Raw genomic sequence first — 18,415 nt, 5'->3', positions numbered from 1 at the left:
CATTTTCTAGTCATTAATAGAATTTTAAAAGTATTTAGGCTAATTTTAAGATAGGTATTGAGGCATTTGAAATATCTGAATCGATTCAGTTTTTTACAATAAAGGTATTAAATATGCAAAACTTCGTCAAAAAGTTGAACATTTATATTAGGTATAAGTAAATCTATGTACACTCGGGCGTAAATAAATAAATATAAAGTCTAAGCTAAAATTGTTCACAAAATTGAATATTTATACGAAAAATAATAATTTTGTTACAATTCAAAAAATACAATTCGTAAGGACTTTCAAAATTTCACCAGTATGTATATTATTATACATTATGCACAATAACATTTTAAAAATATTTAAATTCATTTTAAGCTATTTATACCACGAAACTATTCACAAAGATGGACAATGGGTATTAACTAGTTAGTTAATTTTATAATCAACTTAACTAGTTTAATTGACAGTTGAAATAACTTAGCTTTTTTAAATTGATTCAAAAATAAGTTAATACCAAGTTAAAATGCTTTTTCGGTTTTTCGATTTTATGGTTTTTTACTTAAATATTATTATAAACACAATCCAATTCTATAACAATACAAACATTTCTGTTATTTTTATAATAAAATAATTTTGTATATAGATATGTTTTAGTAGACCAGAAAGGCTTAATATTATATGATCTTAAATTGCTATTTATATAAAAAAATAATATTTGTTAATTTATTAATATTGAGATAGATGGGTAAAGTTTAAATATATAATAATCATAAAAAATAAAATAGGCATAAACATTGTATAAAGGTCATTAAAATTGTTTATTATAATTTAGGAAATCAGAAAGAATGCAGTCACTTTTTGTGTGATCTAAATATTAATTTGAAAAAGTAGAATAACTTTTTTTAAGCTAGGTTAAGTAAATATTATTTTCTATATTCACTTTTAACTTTTTTAGTATAAATTATTATTTGTTAACTGTCAACTTCTAACTTACCGAACTTGTATTCTCTTATCTTAATTTTAGTTAATTATTTTCATTAACATGCGCGCATTTGCCTACTAACGCATTTTAACACCGTTCTATTTCACCAAATTATTTTCCGTACTTATGACTTTCTGTTGAATTAAAATTAAGTACATCCATTTCAGTGACCTCTAACCAATGATGCACACCCCACACCTACAATTCAGTAGAGTAACTTATTTGGGGTTTTTTTTTCTTCAAACTTATACTCCCTGTACAATAATGTTGATAATCAACAGTTAATTTATGATTATTCAGATTAAAGTTGGGTAGGTACTATTCCGTGATAACTTGCAGCAAAATCTACATCTGATAGTTAAAACATAATAATATATCTCTATTGCGATATGTATGTATAAAACATATTATAGATTAATGAAATCAGTAAAAAAAAAAACGCGAATAAATACGTGGAGTTTTGAAAAACAATATATTTACGATTCGAGTATAAAAGCTAACTGCACTGCTAATTTATATGTATTATTCAGCTGTTCATCAAACAATTACATACAACATGATGACTTTAAGAATTATATTTGCTTTGGCGTTGGCCTGTTTGGCTAAGGTAAGACATATTTTTCAATTTTGACATACCTGATTATTATCTAATAATACATTATTTTATTATCTAGGTTGAAGCAAATCCTTGTGGCACATGCGGCGGATTTCCATATCCTTGCCTAGATCTTTGTTTACCACCACCATGCCCACTCCCATGCTTACCACCATGTCCACCACCATGCCCACCTCCATGCCTCCCATGCTTACCACCATGTCCACCACCATGCCCACCTCCATGCTTCCTACCATGCCCACCACCGTGTCCACCACCATGCCTTCCTTGCTTGCCACCATGCCCACCACCATGCCTCCCATGCTTACCACCATGCCCACCACCATGCCCACCTCCATGCTTCCTACCATGCCCACCACCGTGTCCACCACCATGCCTTCCTTGCTTGCCACCATGCCCACCACCATGCCTCCCATGCTTACCACCATGCCCACCACCATGCCTTCCTTGCTTACCACCATGCCTTCCTTGCTTGCCACCGTGTCCACCACCATGCCTTCCTTGCTTGCCACCATGCCCACCACCATGCCTCCCATGCTTACCACCATGCCCACCACCATGCCCACCTCCATGCTTCCTACCATGCCCACCACCGTGTCCACCACCATGCCTTCCTTGCTTGCCACCATGCCCACCACCATGCCTCCCATGCTTACCACCATGCCCACCACCATGCCTTCCTTGCTTACCACCATGCCCACCACCATGCCTTCCTTGCTTGCCACCGTGTCCACCACCATGCCTTCCTTGCTTGCCACCGTGTCCACCACCATGCCTTCCTTGTGCACCATGTGCACCATGTGTTCCACCACCAGCATTGATACCAGTACCACTATGTCCTCTACCTTGTTTCTCTATTCCACCACCATGTGCCCCTTGTGCTCCACCATGCCCACCACCATGCCTTCCTTGCTTGCCACCATGCCCACCACCATGCCTTCCTTGCTTGCCACCATGTCCACCACCATGCCTTCCTTGCTTGCCACCATGTCCACCACCATGCCTTCCTTGTGCACCTTGCGCACCATTGTGTCCACCATGCTACTGTTAATACTGATTGATTTCCGTTATCCCTGTACTGTTCTATATGGCCATTTCAAATAGTTCCGCTTCATCAAAACTGCATAATACACACTAAATATGTTATATCTATCTCAAAAACCATTTTGTACCTACCAATTTATCAAAATAAATATCTCATCTCATATATTGTATTATCTTTATTATGACATTAATACCTCATCATAAATATTTCATATTGAATTGATAATGATTATTATATTATATTGATTAATAGACTTGTTGATAATTTTTATGGGCAATGTCCATATCATATCTCTGGTATATATTACACTACCTAGAATTAAACGTTATAAACAATTGTGGACTCCAAGATTAAAATATGTAAGTATATTAAATGTGAGCAAGTGAGTACCACTATATTGTGCATTAAGCGTGCTGTCGCATCAATAATGGATGTGTTAAATTTGAATTCAATTATATAGATAATTCATTATTGTAAGTACCTATATGAAAAACGATTAAGAAAACGGTTGGTCATCCCATATTGCTAAGAATATATTATGATATTCCAGCTGTATAAAATTTATTTAATTTACTAGGTAGGTACTAATAATACAACCAGTTGAATTAATTATTGGCGAAAACATTGCATTTTAAAATTGTATTGCTTGTATAAAATAAAATAATTTACACTTCCAAGTACCACGAATAATACTTTTAAATTACAACAAGATAACTAAAATTATTGTTCTTAATTTATATATCTAATTTGGTCCAAATCTAAACTTAAAATATCTATAAAATAAAACTACATAATTATCTGTACCTACTTATGAAAAATCAGAATTAAATATAAACCTCTAGAATAAAAATTGAACATTTTGTAAACTTTTAACCACAAAATTATTTGCAAATTTTCTTGAAATTAATGAACTTTATCAACTTTTAAACTTAAATTAAGTTTTATTAAAATAAAATTTGAAAATTTAAAATTTAAAAAAAAAATTCATGTCTATGTAGGTATATTAAATATTTTTATTGTCATTTATAGAAAAACATTTTAAAAATTTTAAATACATAAATAACTCAAAAAGAGTCTAAACATTTCGAAAATCGTATCATATATATAAAATGATAAAATAAACATTCGATGAAAATTTGAAGTATCTACGGTTATTAGTTGTTGAGCTATGTACACTGAAAAAAATGTTTTCAACTGGTTTTGTGTAAAAATCTTGGATTTTCTCAACGCTTTTGAAATCTATTTGGATTTTTTTTATATTTAACCATGAAGTATATCTACCTAGAATCACTTTCCTACCAGAAAATATGGTAAAGTAGAAAATCGAACCATATTTAATGCCCCAAAAGGTGTAGACAGACATAAAAAAAAATATGGAAAGAAAAACTCACATAGTTGAAAAATCAATACATTGATCGCTCCGCTCAGAACCTCATAAATGCTGATACTACTTGTAGGTGCTATTCTCCAGATAAAATCCCTAAGGTTATACATTTGAATTAAACCTGGGCAAGTAATTGGTAATTTTTTATTGAGTTAAGTTGATAGTTAACATTTAAAATAACTTAAAATTAATAGTTATCCTTCTTATTTTTTAACCTAGTTAACTTAAACGTTATATTGAAACTAACAATTAACTTATTACGTGTTAAGTTATTTTTTTTTATATGTAGTATAACTAGTATGCAGTATTATGTGCGGGATATAACTTAATTAAATAAGTGAGGTGCACTTACTTAATATTTGGATATAAATACACATTTTGCAGATTAATATATTTGGGTTTAGTGAATTAATTATTAATTAGGTCTATTGTACGTCTGTATAATATATAGTATTACAAAATCTGTTACACCTTGTATAGTTGTATATATAAATAACCAGTAATATGGTTTAAAATAATGAAAAGTATAAAAGTTTCATGCAATATTATGCATATCATCAATAATAATTTTATTATATTATTTATTATTTAATTATTTACATATCAACGAAATTTGGATTTGATTAAAAGTAACTCGTTGTTAATTATTAAGTATATATTAATTATTAAAATAAGTTAAGCTAAAAATGAAAATTAAACTTTAACTTTTTAACTCGTTTTTGCCCAGGTTTGGCTTTGAACAGAGCAGATAATAAATGTATCAAAATACCATAAATCTACTTATTTAAATATTTAGTGCATAAGTTAATGTCCAATTATATGTGCGTATTGTGAACGGTAGATCTTCCGACAAATCGTTCAAAACATTTTTATGTTCTTACACGTAAGTGCTATGCAATTAAATCATACCTAAACGTTTTAATAAACGATGACATTAAACAGACGAAAATAATAAAACGGATGACTTATGTTGAATGAGTCCAAATCGTGTCTTCAATCAAACTCAACCCGACAAACACGCATTTTGGTACGAGTAGGCGAACACCAGAATATAGTGGTGCACTGTATTACATAGTAATACATAGTATTATTTAACTAAAATAATTCGGTATTCGTTTGTATGTATTGTATAAATAAAACAGTATAATATTATGATAATATACAATAATTATTCGAATAAGAAGACTATTATTGTTTTTTTTTTTTATCGATTCGCAATATACGAATCTGCCTTTTGGAACAGTTTTGGTAGCGTGCCGGTCGACGGTGGCGATGCGGTCGGCGATGATGACGCGACGGCTGACATCGGGACGAACAGGGCCATCAGCTTTTTTCTGGACGATCCCTTGTCAGTCGGCGGACATGTGACCGTCTGGGGGGAGGACGTGGTCGTCGGAGCTGTCGTCGTCGTCGTGGTCGTGGTCGTGGTCGTAGTTGTGTCGTCTTCGATTTTCTGAGGCACCGGTGGAACAATTCCGACGGCCCGGAAGAGAGGGCGCAGAACGGCCAGTAAATGCTGCAGGGCGGTCGAACCTTCCCGAAACTCGTTGGATGACACGATGGTCCTCAGGAGATCGGCTAACGCTGTGGCGTAAGCTTTCGTCTGCTGTGTCGGGAACCTAATCGCAATACCTGTTGAGTGGCTGGTCGGCCTGGTCAATCTAGGCGTCGAGAACCGTGCAGGAGTCGCTGCAGTTAGTGGTGCTCGGTGGATGTCGGAGCACTGCTGTGATGACGAACGGATTATTAGTTAGGTTAAACAATTAAAATAAAGCTAAACAAAATCATTTATGGACGACGGATTTAATTTTTGACTGCCGAGTTTCTTATGGCTAAATAATTTGTCTGGACCTTGTTTTAATATACCTAATTGATCCTTTGATACTGAAAAGTGAAATAAATTCATATTTATTGACATTAACATATTTTATCGAATATTTTATAAATCTGAACTTTATCCACTTGAAATCAAGTCAAAGAGGGGTTTTGCACAACATTCCTCACATGTACCCACCAAAAGTGAGACTTCGAAATATGTATAACTATTCGGCAGTTAGCCTGACCAAAAATTGTTTCATGATTCCAACCTCATCAGGCAATAATATTATTATTGTTAGTTTTTAATGTTACAGTAAATTGGGACCTATTATACAAGTTGTAAGTTCTCTCGTTGGTTTTTTTTCGTTATATTAATATTGAAACGACTTAAGCGACTTAAGAGTATTTTTAAATTCAAATATTCCACATTCTTATAATTATGTAGATAAATATAGCATACGAATCTATAAATTGAATAATAGATACATTTACTGTAATATTTAAACTAACAACACAAAATGGATTCAGCTGAGCGAAAATATGCTACGTTTATGTTTATTGTTAAACGGAGACAACACATGTGTACCTATTGTGGGAAGTTCTGTAGCCATTGTTGGGGCAATAGGTACTGATCCCCTTACTAAATTTCAAATTGACTGTAAAAATATTTATTTAAATAACCAATATTGATAACTTCTTCACTCACTTGCACTATGTCATATATTAATTAATAGACATATCAATTGTGTTCGTTAAAAATATTTTTTCTTACATATCATTGTAAACATTATAAATACAAAAAGCAAAAAAAAATTCTTATCAATATTCTCAATTGTTTAACCTAACGCGATTTATGAAAAAAAAATGTTACACACTTGGATGTATAAATCGCAACTAGCTATCTACCCTACTGTCTTACTAGCTGCCTCTAAAATAATTCTAACCTTCGGTATAATTAATTAGGTATACCTACTTGCTGTTCGGTAAATAAATTATAATACACATACCGTAAAGTGCAACTGACTGACGAGTACCAGTGTGCACGCTGCAGTCGAGATGACTCTAAACTTCTTCATGTTTTATTATTAGTATTTGATAGACTGTTCACTTTTATTGTTTCTTGATAATATGTAGGCACCACGTTTAGACTGCGTCTGTTACCTATGTGAATAATAATTATATAATATTATAATCACTTGGTTTCTATAAATTATTATATTACTGTATAAAGTGTACCTGCATTCCAACCGTGCAGGTATTGCGCAATTCCGGACACAATAATATCAGCTAAAGATAAGTCAATCTGAACGCGCCAGTGGTCGCACAAGTGGTCACGCACGTGTCTGAGTATTCAATATATTATGTATAATAATATATATTGTATTATATAAAAATGGTATTTTATCCGGACAGTGTGTATAGATAACAATAAGTTAACCGTCTGCCGACATCGCTGCCAATTTTCGGGGAGTTTTTCCACGTACAGTTCTATTACTTACAACTATATACTGCTTGAAGTGTTGTAACTGTGAGATAAGTAAATCGCACGGGTAATAAATAACATTATGCGAGTTTTAAAATATGACTAATTCAAATAATTAATTAAAATTATCATATTTAATAATAATTTTCCAAAATTTACAATAATTTAGCTTAACGATTGTATACCCATATATAATTTTATGTCCATACACAAATTTCGCAATTATTCACCAAGAACACTTTTTTTTGCAATTGTTTTCCGTAAACAATTTTTTATGACACCAGAAGTACTCGAAATGTTTCGCGTCACATTTATTTACATCGGAGATCGTGTCTGAAATGTAGAATTGAACGTTTTTCGTACGTGATGAGAAATGTTTACCCAAATAATAATTACGAAGAATAAACATTAAACACAAATTAATTATATTGTATTACTTACAGCATGGTTTAAATCAGGGAGGCGGAGGAGTGCAAAGAGTTAGCTGAAAAATGTATACTTCAATATATGTACGTTGGAACGCTCAAATGTACATATAACCAATACATTTATCTTTATTAAAAAGGTTTATTTATTTTGATGTGTTGTCTATAGTGGACTATAATCGTTATCAAATATAAATTTCAAAAAGTGCTTTATTTTTTATTCATAATATATTTTTTTTTATATATATAATTTGTACGTAGGTACATAACGGTCATTGTGTACTGACGTCACAGTCCTCTGTAATTGTTGGCTAATTTGAGCTCATATTATCAGCGACTAAATTTAATGTAATTGTGACGAATTAATCTGTTTATGTGATTAATTAAAACTACCTGCTATATATAGTATCCTACCTACTACTATCATCTATTTAAAATATCGGCGATAAATGTTAAGTACCTACACATCCTTGTACCAAACTTATTTTGTGAAACAGAATAAATAATATTCGAATAGATTTTTTCGTATGAATATTATTTTTACATAGCCGAAGCAGGTAGTTTTCGATTGTTTAATCCTCTGACTAATTTCACTGAAATATGATTATACCTGCAGGCTATACTTTATCGGTAAATACTTTTTTGGATTTGGGCTGTAAATAAGAAGAAAGCGTATACGTTACGGCTGCGGTACTTAGTCAATGGGTCAAAATATAATATTAAAACGATTAAATATTACTCTCCAAAATTAAAACTTGAGAACTTTTTAAATTGATCGTCTTGAAGAAAAAGTGTTCCTGCCAAATTCCGATCTTTATATATTTATTATTGGTATAAATTTAACGACAAATATTATGAGCCGTACGGTAAAATATTGTTAATCGATTATTTATGGTGTCTTACCCATTTTCCGTGCATAGATACTACAATTCGGTACCTACATACTGGTCCCCTCGGTGAGATCGATATATCATTTAACATAAATATTACCAATTACCAAAGTATATAGTGACGTATTGTCTCGTGTTGTGTGTGTGTGTGTGTGTGTGTGTGTGTGTGTGTATCATTTACTTTCCCCAGTTCCGTAGAATTGTTTCAAACAGCATAGGTATTTCACATCGTCGGACGATATGCCTTGCGCGTGACAATCAAATAGTTCAACAGATAGTCCAAGAATAGAACAGAAGATAAGACTTAAAGTATTTAATACTTATACTTAAATGAGACGTTTAATGAAATAATTCAACAAATTTTTTTTTATTTTTATTTTTTTTTTTTATTGTAACAAAACCTCTGATTTGTATAGACACATATTAATAAATGGTATTTATTCGTTTTATAATGTATATACCTATCTACTTATATATATAATATTATTATCACAACGGTCTAAATTATAAGTATATAATATAAACGATGCAAAATAAATAAATAAATATCAATAATAATTAATTTGTAAATAAATTATAGGTACAATAATATAATTATACAGTACAAAAAATTAATAAATACAATAAAAATGGAGATGTGTGTTTTCGGGAAAATAACCAGGCTATTTTATATTATACAATTTATTAACAAGGAACTTTGGAGAAGATGGGTAGACATTTAATAGGGCTAGATTGGGCGGACACCGCTGGGAATTGAAGAGTTGGTTTTGGTAAGCTAAGTTTTTGTAAGTTAAGTTTTGGCAAGTTAATTTTTGGCAAGGCAAGTTTTTGAGGAGTTGTGAATAAACGTTGATGCACAAAATCGAGGATCTGGTTTAGTGATCCTGGTTTATAATAGAGTTTGGTCGCCTGCGAAGATGGTATTTCTGGCTTGCCTAGCTGCGGGGTGGGTAAAAGGATAAACACCTGGGATGGATGGGGATTAACAGGTATTATCGGTTTTTTGGATACTGTACTACCTATTTCAGGTAAATTCAGTTGTGGTAACTTTAAGTTTAAATTGCCACTCGCAAAAAGTTTAAGTATAGCTTCTATTTTGGCTTCTAATAGGCTATTACCTGATCCCTTATTAAACAGCGATGACAGGATGGACAGCGGTGACAGTGACGGAGTCGGCATCGGCGGTAACTCTGGTAGTGATGGGAGTGATCCAATGGCTGGCACTTCTATACACGGTACCGATGGTTCGACTGGCGCTATAGGTCCAGCTGGTGCTAAAGGCACTGCTGGCACTGAAGGTACTGTTGGCGCTAAAGGCACTACTGGCGCTAAAGGCACTGCTGGCGTGGCTGGCGGATATGCGTTTGGCGGTATTCCATCGGTCGTGGGTAAATCTGCCGGTAAGACGGGGGCCCCGGGTGGAGGTGAAATTGGTGATATAGATGCGGTAACGTCTTTGGTGATGGATACACCGGGCAAGTTGGGTGTTGGTCCCGATGACGGGGCAGCCGGCGAAATAGTAGCGGCAACGTCTTTCGTGACTGAAATACCCGGCACGTTAGGTGCTGGTCCCGACGACGGAACAGCCGGCGATATAGAAGCGGCAACGTCTTTCGTGACTGAGATAACTGGCACGTTCGGTACTGGTCCCGAAGATGGGGCAGACGGCGTTAGGACGGCGGTAACTTCAGCACTTACCGATGTGCCTGGCAAAGTAGTCGGGATGAGTTCGGGTCTTGGCGATTCGGCTGGTCCCGTGGCGGTAGTATCGGACGTTCCAATGGATAGTGAGTTGCTGATCGTTACAAACAACGATGGAGGTATGGCATTTGCGAGTGTTGGGACGGTCGTCAACGAGGTCATGAATCCCGTTAACATGTTATGTGGTATGGCGTTAAGTATCGCAGGGTTGCACGACAGTTGTGTGAGAAAGTCGACTATTAAAAACGGCGGGACGATGCATAGTAATTTCGGATGTGACGATAGAATGGTTATAAAAGCTATTGTTTTTTGTATTGCTATCGAAGTCTTTAAGTCGGTCTGACCGAATGTTGATAGAGCGGACATTTGCTGGAATCCTAACGGCGACGACAACGATGGGTCCATGTGTCTAGGTTTGAAATGTGCTTCTGTGTGCTGCGAAAAAAAATTACAAAAAAAAATTAGTTAGTGTCGAAAGAACATAAGTGATTAATCAAAATGGTTATACGATGTACGCATACAGACGACTTAATGAAATACAAAAATATTATCCGATTTTTATGTATAAATAAACAAATAAATAACGTACCAGTATTTTCAGAAGTGTTACTACCACGAAGACAAGTAACACCGACGATTGTTTCATTTTTATGTTCGAATGTTTATTTAATTTTTAAATTTTTTTTTTTTGATATAATTATTAAAATGATAGACCGTGTCAGAATGCGTCGATTTTTTTGATTTCTCTCCCTTTTATAGTATTTGCCACGTTCTTCCGAACATACCTGGCTTTGACGTAAGATAGTCTATAATCGGTCACAATTATTATCTCAATTATGCAATTAATTTTTTTTTCTGTAGAACGACCCGACATTATGAACTAGGAACAAAATATTTTATCATATTATACTTTATGGTTTATAATTAACACGTGCATTTAAAAGCAATGCCGAGATACTAACATATTTTTGTTGGTTTTAATTAAGTGAAATTGAGCGAATAATTTTGAATATCAAACGTGAATGCGAATGACCGTTGTTAAATTTGTTAGATTTTTTTAGGTAGGTATAAACCGTATGTTAATGTAATTTGCAACACGACTATAAACCCACGTAAAGATGCGTTTAATAATACAGTTTATAATATTGATTTACGGAAAAATCTAAGTTTCTTTTTTGTCCATTAAATACTAAAAACGGTTGTAGGTACACTACAATATTTTAAACGTGCCCTCAACAGCCGGATGCAATTTAAGATTGGTGGAAGGTTTGGAACTATATAATATTATATTCAAAATAATACATTTTTTGATTTATTTATGTTTTAATTGAGGTAAACCGAAGAATATATTTTTAAACTAAAACAATTTGGGTGCTCTTTAGGTCTTGTAATATGAGGTAATATTTTTTCATATTTTTTGTATTTTAAAAATAGTGTTATTGACTTAGAGATATACACATGAGATCTCTGAGTTCAAATGATTGCACTGAGTTATTCTTTTAACAGAAATAATTGTAGTAGCGGTATTTAAGGTATACAATATACATTGTGAAAAAACCTTTACAACGCTACTTTAAAGTATTACTGTCTTTATTTATTTACTCAAAAAAACATAGAGAGAAAACACAATTAATAATAAAGTAAAAATAGAAAGATTCCTCAGAATGACGTACTTACATCGAGTTTGAGAGAGTGCCTTGTGTCGCCTTTTAGCCTTCTCCAAAATCATAGACTTTATTTCAACTTACTCATCTGCAAAAATAATAATAGTTGAATACAATATTTTAATGGAATATTTATTACATAAACAAGTTTTATCTTGAAAATAATTTAATGTATTTGAACAAAACAACATTTCACAAAATTAATAAGTTTTTTAATTATTGCACGAAGTTATATTTTCTGTGTAAGCTCAATATTTTTTGTTTGTCTTAAATTTAAATAAGCCCACAGCATCATTGATACATTTTTTTTGCCGACGACAAAATTACTGATTTTTATATGAGGCTTTTTAAATAAACCACAAAACATATGGATTTTTCTTGTTTGTATTTAAAATATACCATATGTGTACTAATAGGCAATATCAATTGATTCTTTGAAATTATTGACCAAATTTGTAAAAGGACGCTACAAAAACTGTAGCGTGCATATAAATCCTAGTCCATAAGTTTTTATGAGCAGATTGGTGAACCAACATTTTGCGGGGTACCTAACCTGGAGTGACATTCTGATTATATAAACATAAAATTTCAAATACTTATTATGACTCATAAGTTATGAGTTATAAGTTTTAACTAATTAATCTCTCGTTCAAAATTGGAATTTTCATAGTACGAAATGAAAAATGCAAGTTACACCAAAAAAATAGGTTCAACAAATATTTATCACAGTTAATTCTTTTGAAGATTATAAGTGTTATTTACTGTTAAAATAATCACCCTGTATATAATTCTTGTTCGTCGTTAATGTCGGTGAGATTACATTTAAGACATAAAATATTATATTTATTTTATTGTTACCAAAACGAAATAAATTAGATATGTAGGTGGGTATTTCATATACATTTCTAAACAATAAGTACAATCCGTGACACACCTATGTATCTATTAATACACTAAATGATAATATTTTATTTGGGTTGTATGCTTATTTTTTACTAAATAATAATAATAATAACTATAATAAATATTAACTTATAACTAATTAATAACGGTATATTAATATAATTTGCATAAAATCCAAGAAAAATAATTAGTAAATTATTCATTGATACATTTTAGAGTATACCTAAAACAATATAACAGATAATGAGCGCCGTATAACTCACAGTAATATTAGATATTATGTTTTTTAATGAATTGACAATAATAATGTTGTAAATTAAATTTCTATCAGCAGCTATAATATGATTTACGTAGATCGTGCATACCAATATAATATTGTTATACGAGTATACTGCAATATTATTACCTACCTACTTAAATTTTTGTTTGTCATATTATTTCAGTGCACACGTTTTTTGTGTTTGAGAAGAATGACACGATTTCCGTTATATACATTGATAAATCGGGTATGATAAGATCCATCGCGCCAGCCTTGTTTCGCTTTCAATGACTTATATGACTTATAAGTAAAATAAGAAACCGATGATATATTATTATGGTTTGTGGTATTATTCCGGATGAAACTTTTGTATTATATTTTAATAGGTAGAAAATAAAATATTATGATATGTTCTACATCGTACATCATACGATGATTGTAATTCAATTTTTCGGTCGGTTATTTTATTTCTATGCATTCACAATATTTGAAGGTTTTTCTATTCTTAATAATTTTCTTCTGTACATATTTCTGTTTACGATTACATTCGATTGTATAGCATTTGACATTTGTACGCTTATTTGTTATTAATTTATGTATTACATAACCAAAAAAATATTCGAATATGTCTATAGGCACATAAATTACATTTTTTGAACATTTGAAACAACAAGTTTTAAATGAATATGATTATAGGTAGGTAATATGTTACACAATAAATCGTTGGACGGTCTTGGACGAACAAATAGGTACCTGTATAATAATATTATTCAAATATTGTAAATCGTCCAAAATAAAAATGAAATAATTCTCATACTACTCAGCGGCAAAGCATTATAATATTATAATAATAATTTAAACACGATATGTAAAAAGATTATCAGTTAATGGCTATATTATAAATACATAGTATTGTATTATGTCGCATAACGGTATTATTACACTCGACTCGACACAATCGGCTTACAACTTTTTATGAGAACATAATTTATAGTAATAGTACCTACCTACCTACCTACCTATCCAATACCAAGTTGGATAGACTATTTTTCATTGAAATATCATTTCAATGAGCAGTCATGTTACTAGAGGCACATTGACGATATCATCATAATATCGTTAACAATTGGCTACAAGTCACATAATATTTTAATCGTTTAAGTTTAATAAGATTATTAATGTTTGTATTATTCCCCTCAAAAGACTGTAGAATATGTGTTTATCGGCGATATGATAATATTATAATATAAATGTAAAACTGAATTTATCGCACAACTATACTGACTTCAATAATATTATCATATAGAACAGAGATAGCTGTTGAAATTTTAACGGTAACATAGTAGGTACTGAAATTAATCTTCTTTCCATGTCTATGTAAGATTAAATATTTGGAAAATTCGCAGATATAGTCTAGAGCACAAAGCAAAAATCCAGAAATTTCGACAACTATAGCTATTAGATATTTGCTATTCACCTCCCAATGGATATCAATTTTCTGCTGAATTCAACAAAATTATTTTATTTGACTGATAAATGTCAATACCTAGGTGTTATAGTTTAAAACACTTCCCGTTCTATGAACATTATCGACGAAATGTTTTTTTTTTTGCTCTCTGCAAGTACCTCCTACTGCTGCAGCTATGGCGTCTTATAATGTGAATGTGTATTTGTAATGTGCATCGTTTGTTTAACTGTATTTAATTAATTATGGGTGTTGAGCTGTAACTATTGTAAAATAGTATAGTAAAAAAAAATTTAAAAAATATATAGACATGCGGATGAAACATCCTCTATTCCTCTTAAAAAAATTCCTCTAAACAAAATGTTCGTCATCAATCTTCAATGGTGATAATATTAAAATTATTTACATTGCACTAGCTCAACAGATAATATTAACCACACGTGTGTTTGGGGTGTCGTATAGATTTCAAAACCACACCTTTCCCCACGGATCATATTATTAAATAATATAATAATTAACTTAGTTAATTTAACTAACTTTAATCTATTAAGAGTAATTTTAAATAAATCTAGAATTTATTCAATCAATGTATTCTAATCTGAACCGCTTTTCCAGGAGTAGTATTGTTCACACAGATCCTCCTCTGCTGTCGGTTCAAACAGAAAAAAAAAAAAATCTGAACCGTTTGTTGACGATTTAAATTCTATTTTACATGACTACGTAGGTACCATTTACTTTGAAGACATTATGTTTTATCATAAGTAGGTACCTATAATGTTAAGAGTAAGGAAAAATCTAATATTAAATCTGTTATACGTCAATATACTATAACTGTATACAGCCATAATAAGATAAAACCGGTATAGTAAGATTCTATGTTTTAAGTACTAATAATAATATATTATTCTATTATTATTATAGGAGGTACCTACCTATTTATATTTATTTTTATTAATTTACTACCCAGTTTATTCTCTTTGTATTTCCTTAATTTTTTTAAATTTCTTTAATATAATAATTTATAACGAACTCTCTCTTTTTAGCATAATATGTGCTTAAAACGAGAACCAAAGCTTAATTTATTTCATCTTATAATTTATTGTATCTATTAGTTATGATTACAATTATCATATTAATAAAAATACAATAATATAGGTAATATTGAAATCGAACTTAATCTGCCTATATTTGAAAGAAATATGACATTGTGTTTTGAATAATTGTTCTGTTAAAATTAAAAGGTACGAACGAATACACAATTACATAAAAAAATGCACATGCCAAGTGCCAATATTGTTATATTTACGTGCGAAATGAAAAAAGTCCATAGCAACTATATACGTGTATATACATAGCTACGTATAGCAATATTATATAGGTAACGATTAATTAATTTCTAATAATTATAAAACCCACAAGATAGAGATTTAACTATTAAATTATATTCACTATCACCATCTCTATTTAATGTATTTGAAGTGTCTAAGTGTAACTGCAGCTTATGATTACAATTATGAATTATCATAATATAGTAAAAATACAATAGTATTATAATATTAAAATTGGATTATATTATATTATTATATTTCAAAGAAATTTAACATTGCACTTTGAATAATAATTGAGCGGTTGAAAATTATAAAATATACGAAATGACATGCACAAAAATTGTTACATACAATATGAATATTGCACATTGCACCTACCAATTAATATTACACTTCAGCGTATAGCTATATACGTTATAATATATAGGTAACGGGTGATCAATTTCTAATAATAATTATACAACACAATATTTTATAAAACTATATAGACTTAACGATATTATATATCATATTATTCTCTATTATAATCCGATCGCTCATCAGATTCGACTAAAACATGATGTTTGAAATATTTTAAATATTCATAGGTAGGTAAGTATATAACATATTATTCATAAATATTATGTGTGTAAAAGTAAAACCGACGAAAATACGCACGTAACATAAACGTGTCGTCATTCAGCGCTGTAAGTTATAATTATTAATTTATAGTTCGATTCGGTCGTTATTATTATGCCGAGTAAATTGTTAACCTTAAAACGTAGGCAGGTCGCACCTCCTAAGTCGTGTATCAAGTTCGGTTTAAAATACAGTAATATTATTATCGAATGGATAATAACATCACACGATGGTTTAATATTAATATAATAAGTGTACCCAATCGTAAACACAATGTTATAATGATATACATTGAACCAAAATACCGTACTACACAGTACACACAAACGTCTGCAATTTTTAAATTTTTTTTGACTTTGAAACGGATATTGAAATCTGAACGGTTATAATAACAGTGTGGAATTACACTATGTTATATCCGACGTACATAATATTTTGAAACAAAATGTAGGTTACACGTAGTGGTTTTATCCACAAGAATCGCGTTTAACACCCATTAAAATGGTTAGATTGCTGCCGGGTCGGCCTTCGGTTACGGCGTTTTCGGCTGCGATATTCTACTAGACGTCCTTAGATTCGTCTTTAACGTTTGCAAACTACCGTCGTCGTTTAAACCCTAAAATTAAATAATATAATATTAAATTATGGCAGGTATCACACAAACAGACTCCGGCGAGGTTGATTTGACTCCAATTTGAACGTTAATAAACAATTAATAAAATAATACGATTGCGGTATATACCTACATTGTAATTGCAAGACAATAACGTGTTATTACCTACATTATAATAGGTCTATGATGTGTGTTGTGTAGAAAGTATTTATATCGTTTCAATATAATAGTTCTTCAGTCGCAATCACAATGGTTTCTTAGATTAAATAGCAAATTTTTTTCTAAAACGGAGTCGAACATTTTTGTGTTATTAATGGAGTACAATAATTTAACAATCCGTATATAATCACTTATATTATAGTCACATGTTATATAGCAATTATGTTTCCATATAATATAATTATAATAACATTATAGTGTTACATATACTCATGACTTTCAGTCCTCGAACCGTTGTTGAAGCGTCTTTAATACTTAGAGTCATTATTGCGTCAGCATTCACGTCTAACAGGTTTCTGCTCGTACTATAAAATGTATCATCTATAACCACTACGAATTACCTATGCAGGACTGCAAACACGGACCCAATAAGGACGATAGTGTTTCCGTCGTCCAGAGAAATTGATTTCCCGAGCATTGCTGACTTATTCACCGGCCAATATTAACGTGGACCCAGGGTCAGTGGCGAGCCCAGGGATGGGGGTAGGTTAGTATAGTTATATCTACCTCCCACATTGTCTTATAAATCCCCTTATTTATATCTTTGGTATTACCACAACAATTAATATAAATGTAACTAATAGAGTTGTAAAACACACCCCCCTCCAAATTGTAAATTCCTGGTCACACTTCTGCCCAGGATTACCTCAAAACTTGCACTTACGTCGAGTGACATGCCGTTCAATACTGTTCGCAGATCGTCGCTTACACGATACGATACGACAAATCGTACACCAGTTGTATGAACTAGTCGTGCGAACTTGCAGTGCACGATATACCATACACGAATAAAGATAATAGTACAACAAGTAGTACAACTCATCGTTACTATAACCTAATCAAACACATGTTTGTCGTATTGTGAACTTGTCCAACAACCATATGGGAAAATAGAAAATTTCATCAAGACAAGCCAAATAATAAATGTCAAAAAAAAATTCTAATTACAGAATCAGTTTTAACTCAAAATTTAAATTGTATTAAGTTAGTATATATGTCATCCAGTCAGTATTA

The 18,415-nt window shown here is 31.5% G+C and overlaps 3 protein-coding genes across 7 annotated transcripts; all 3 read right to left on the bottom strand.

Annotated features, from left to right (window-relative positions):
* Positions 1-1,640: 1,640 nt before the first annotated feature.
* LOC107883844 (glycine-rich cell wall structural protein 1.8-like) lies at positions 1,641-2,751 on the bottom strand. Its single transcript, XM_016804706.1, has 3 exons — positions 2,722-2,751; positions 2,180-2,627; positions 1,641-2,098 (listed from the first exon to the last, which is right to left on the bottom strand). Exons 1-3 carry the CDS (start codon positions 2,749-2,751, stop codon positions 1,641-1,643), a joined length of 936 nt encoding a protein of 311 aa, XP_016660195.1.
* Positions 2,752-5,119: 2,368 nt separating this feature from the next.
* LOC100161920 (hepatitis A virus cellular receptor 1-like) lies at positions 5,120-7,197 on the bottom strand. Of its 5 annotated transcripts, none has more exons than XM_008185274.3 (3): positions 7,070-7,197; positions 6,841-6,994; positions 5,120-5,738 (listed from the first exon to the last, which is right to left on the bottom strand). In XM_008185274.3, the coding sequence occupies exons 2-3, from the start codon at positions 6,907-6,909 to the stop codon at positions 5,220-5,222; spliced, it is 588 nt and encodes a 195-aa protein (XP_008183496.1). In that variant the 5' UTR covers positions 6,910-6,994; positions 7,070-7,197; the 3' UTR covers positions 5,120-5,219.
* A 1,794-nt stretch (positions 7,198-8,991) lies between these two features.
* Positions 8,992-11,072, bottom strand: LOC100169411 (proline-rich protein 36). The gene is made up of 2 exons (XM_001948565.5): positions 10,922-11,072; positions 8,992-10,767 (listed from the first exon to the last, which is right to left on the bottom strand). The coding sequence occupies exons 1-2, from the start codon at positions 10,976-10,978 to the stop codon at positions 9,316-9,318; spliced, it is 1,509 nt and encodes a 502-aa protein (XP_001948600.1). The 5' UTR covers positions 10,979-11,072; the 3' UTR covers positions 8,992-9,315.
* Between the last annotated feature and the right edge of the window lie 7,343 nt (positions 11,073-18,415).

Source organism: Acyrthosiphon pisum, chromosome A1 (assembly GCF_005508785.2).
Source record: "Acyrthosiphon pisum isolate AL4f chromosome A1, pea_aphid_22Mar2018_4r6ur, whole genome shotgun sequence".
NCBI classification, from domain to species: domain Eukaryota; kingdom Metazoa; phylum Arthropoda; class Insecta; order Hemiptera; family Aphididae; genus Acyrthosiphon; species Acyrthosiphon pisum.
Note: the sequence above shows the minus strand (reverse complement) of the source record. Positions and strands in the feature narration are given on the sequence as shown.

What these genes read in the sequence shown, in the direction of transcription:
- LOC107883844 (XM_016804706.1), bottom strand. Translation starts at nt 2,751, where the DNA reads ATGGTTTTTGAGATAGATATAACATATTTA. An exon ending in AGATAGATATAACATATTTA is followed by an intron (nt 2,628 to 2,721) that starts GTGTGTATTATG and finishes TATTAACAGTAG; the next exon opens with CATGGTGGACACAATGGTGC. An exon ending in AAGGCATGGTGGTGGACACG is followed by an intron (nt 2,099 to 2,179) that starts GTGGTGGGCATG and finishes GTGGTGGGCATG; the next exon opens with GTGGCAAGCAAGGAAGGCAT.
- LOC100161920 (XM_001950870.5), bottom strand. Translation starts at nt 6,909, where the DNA reads ATGAAGAAGTTTAGAGTCATCTCGACTGCAGCGTGCACACTGGTACTC. An exon ending in TCAGTCAGTTGCACTTTACG is followed by an intron (nt 5,742 to 6,840) that starts GTATGTGTATTA and finishes TCGTCATCACAG; the next exon opens with CAGTGCTCCGACATCCACCG.
- LOC100169411 (XM_001948565.5), bottom strand. Translation starts at nt 10,978, where the DNA reads ATGAAACAATCGTCGGTGTTACTTGTCTTCGTGGTAGTAACACTTCTG. An exon ending in TAACACTTCTGAAAATACTG is followed by an intron (nt 10,768 to 10,921) that starts GTACGTTATTTA and finishes TTTTTTTCGCAG; the next exon opens with CACACAGAAGCACATTTCAA.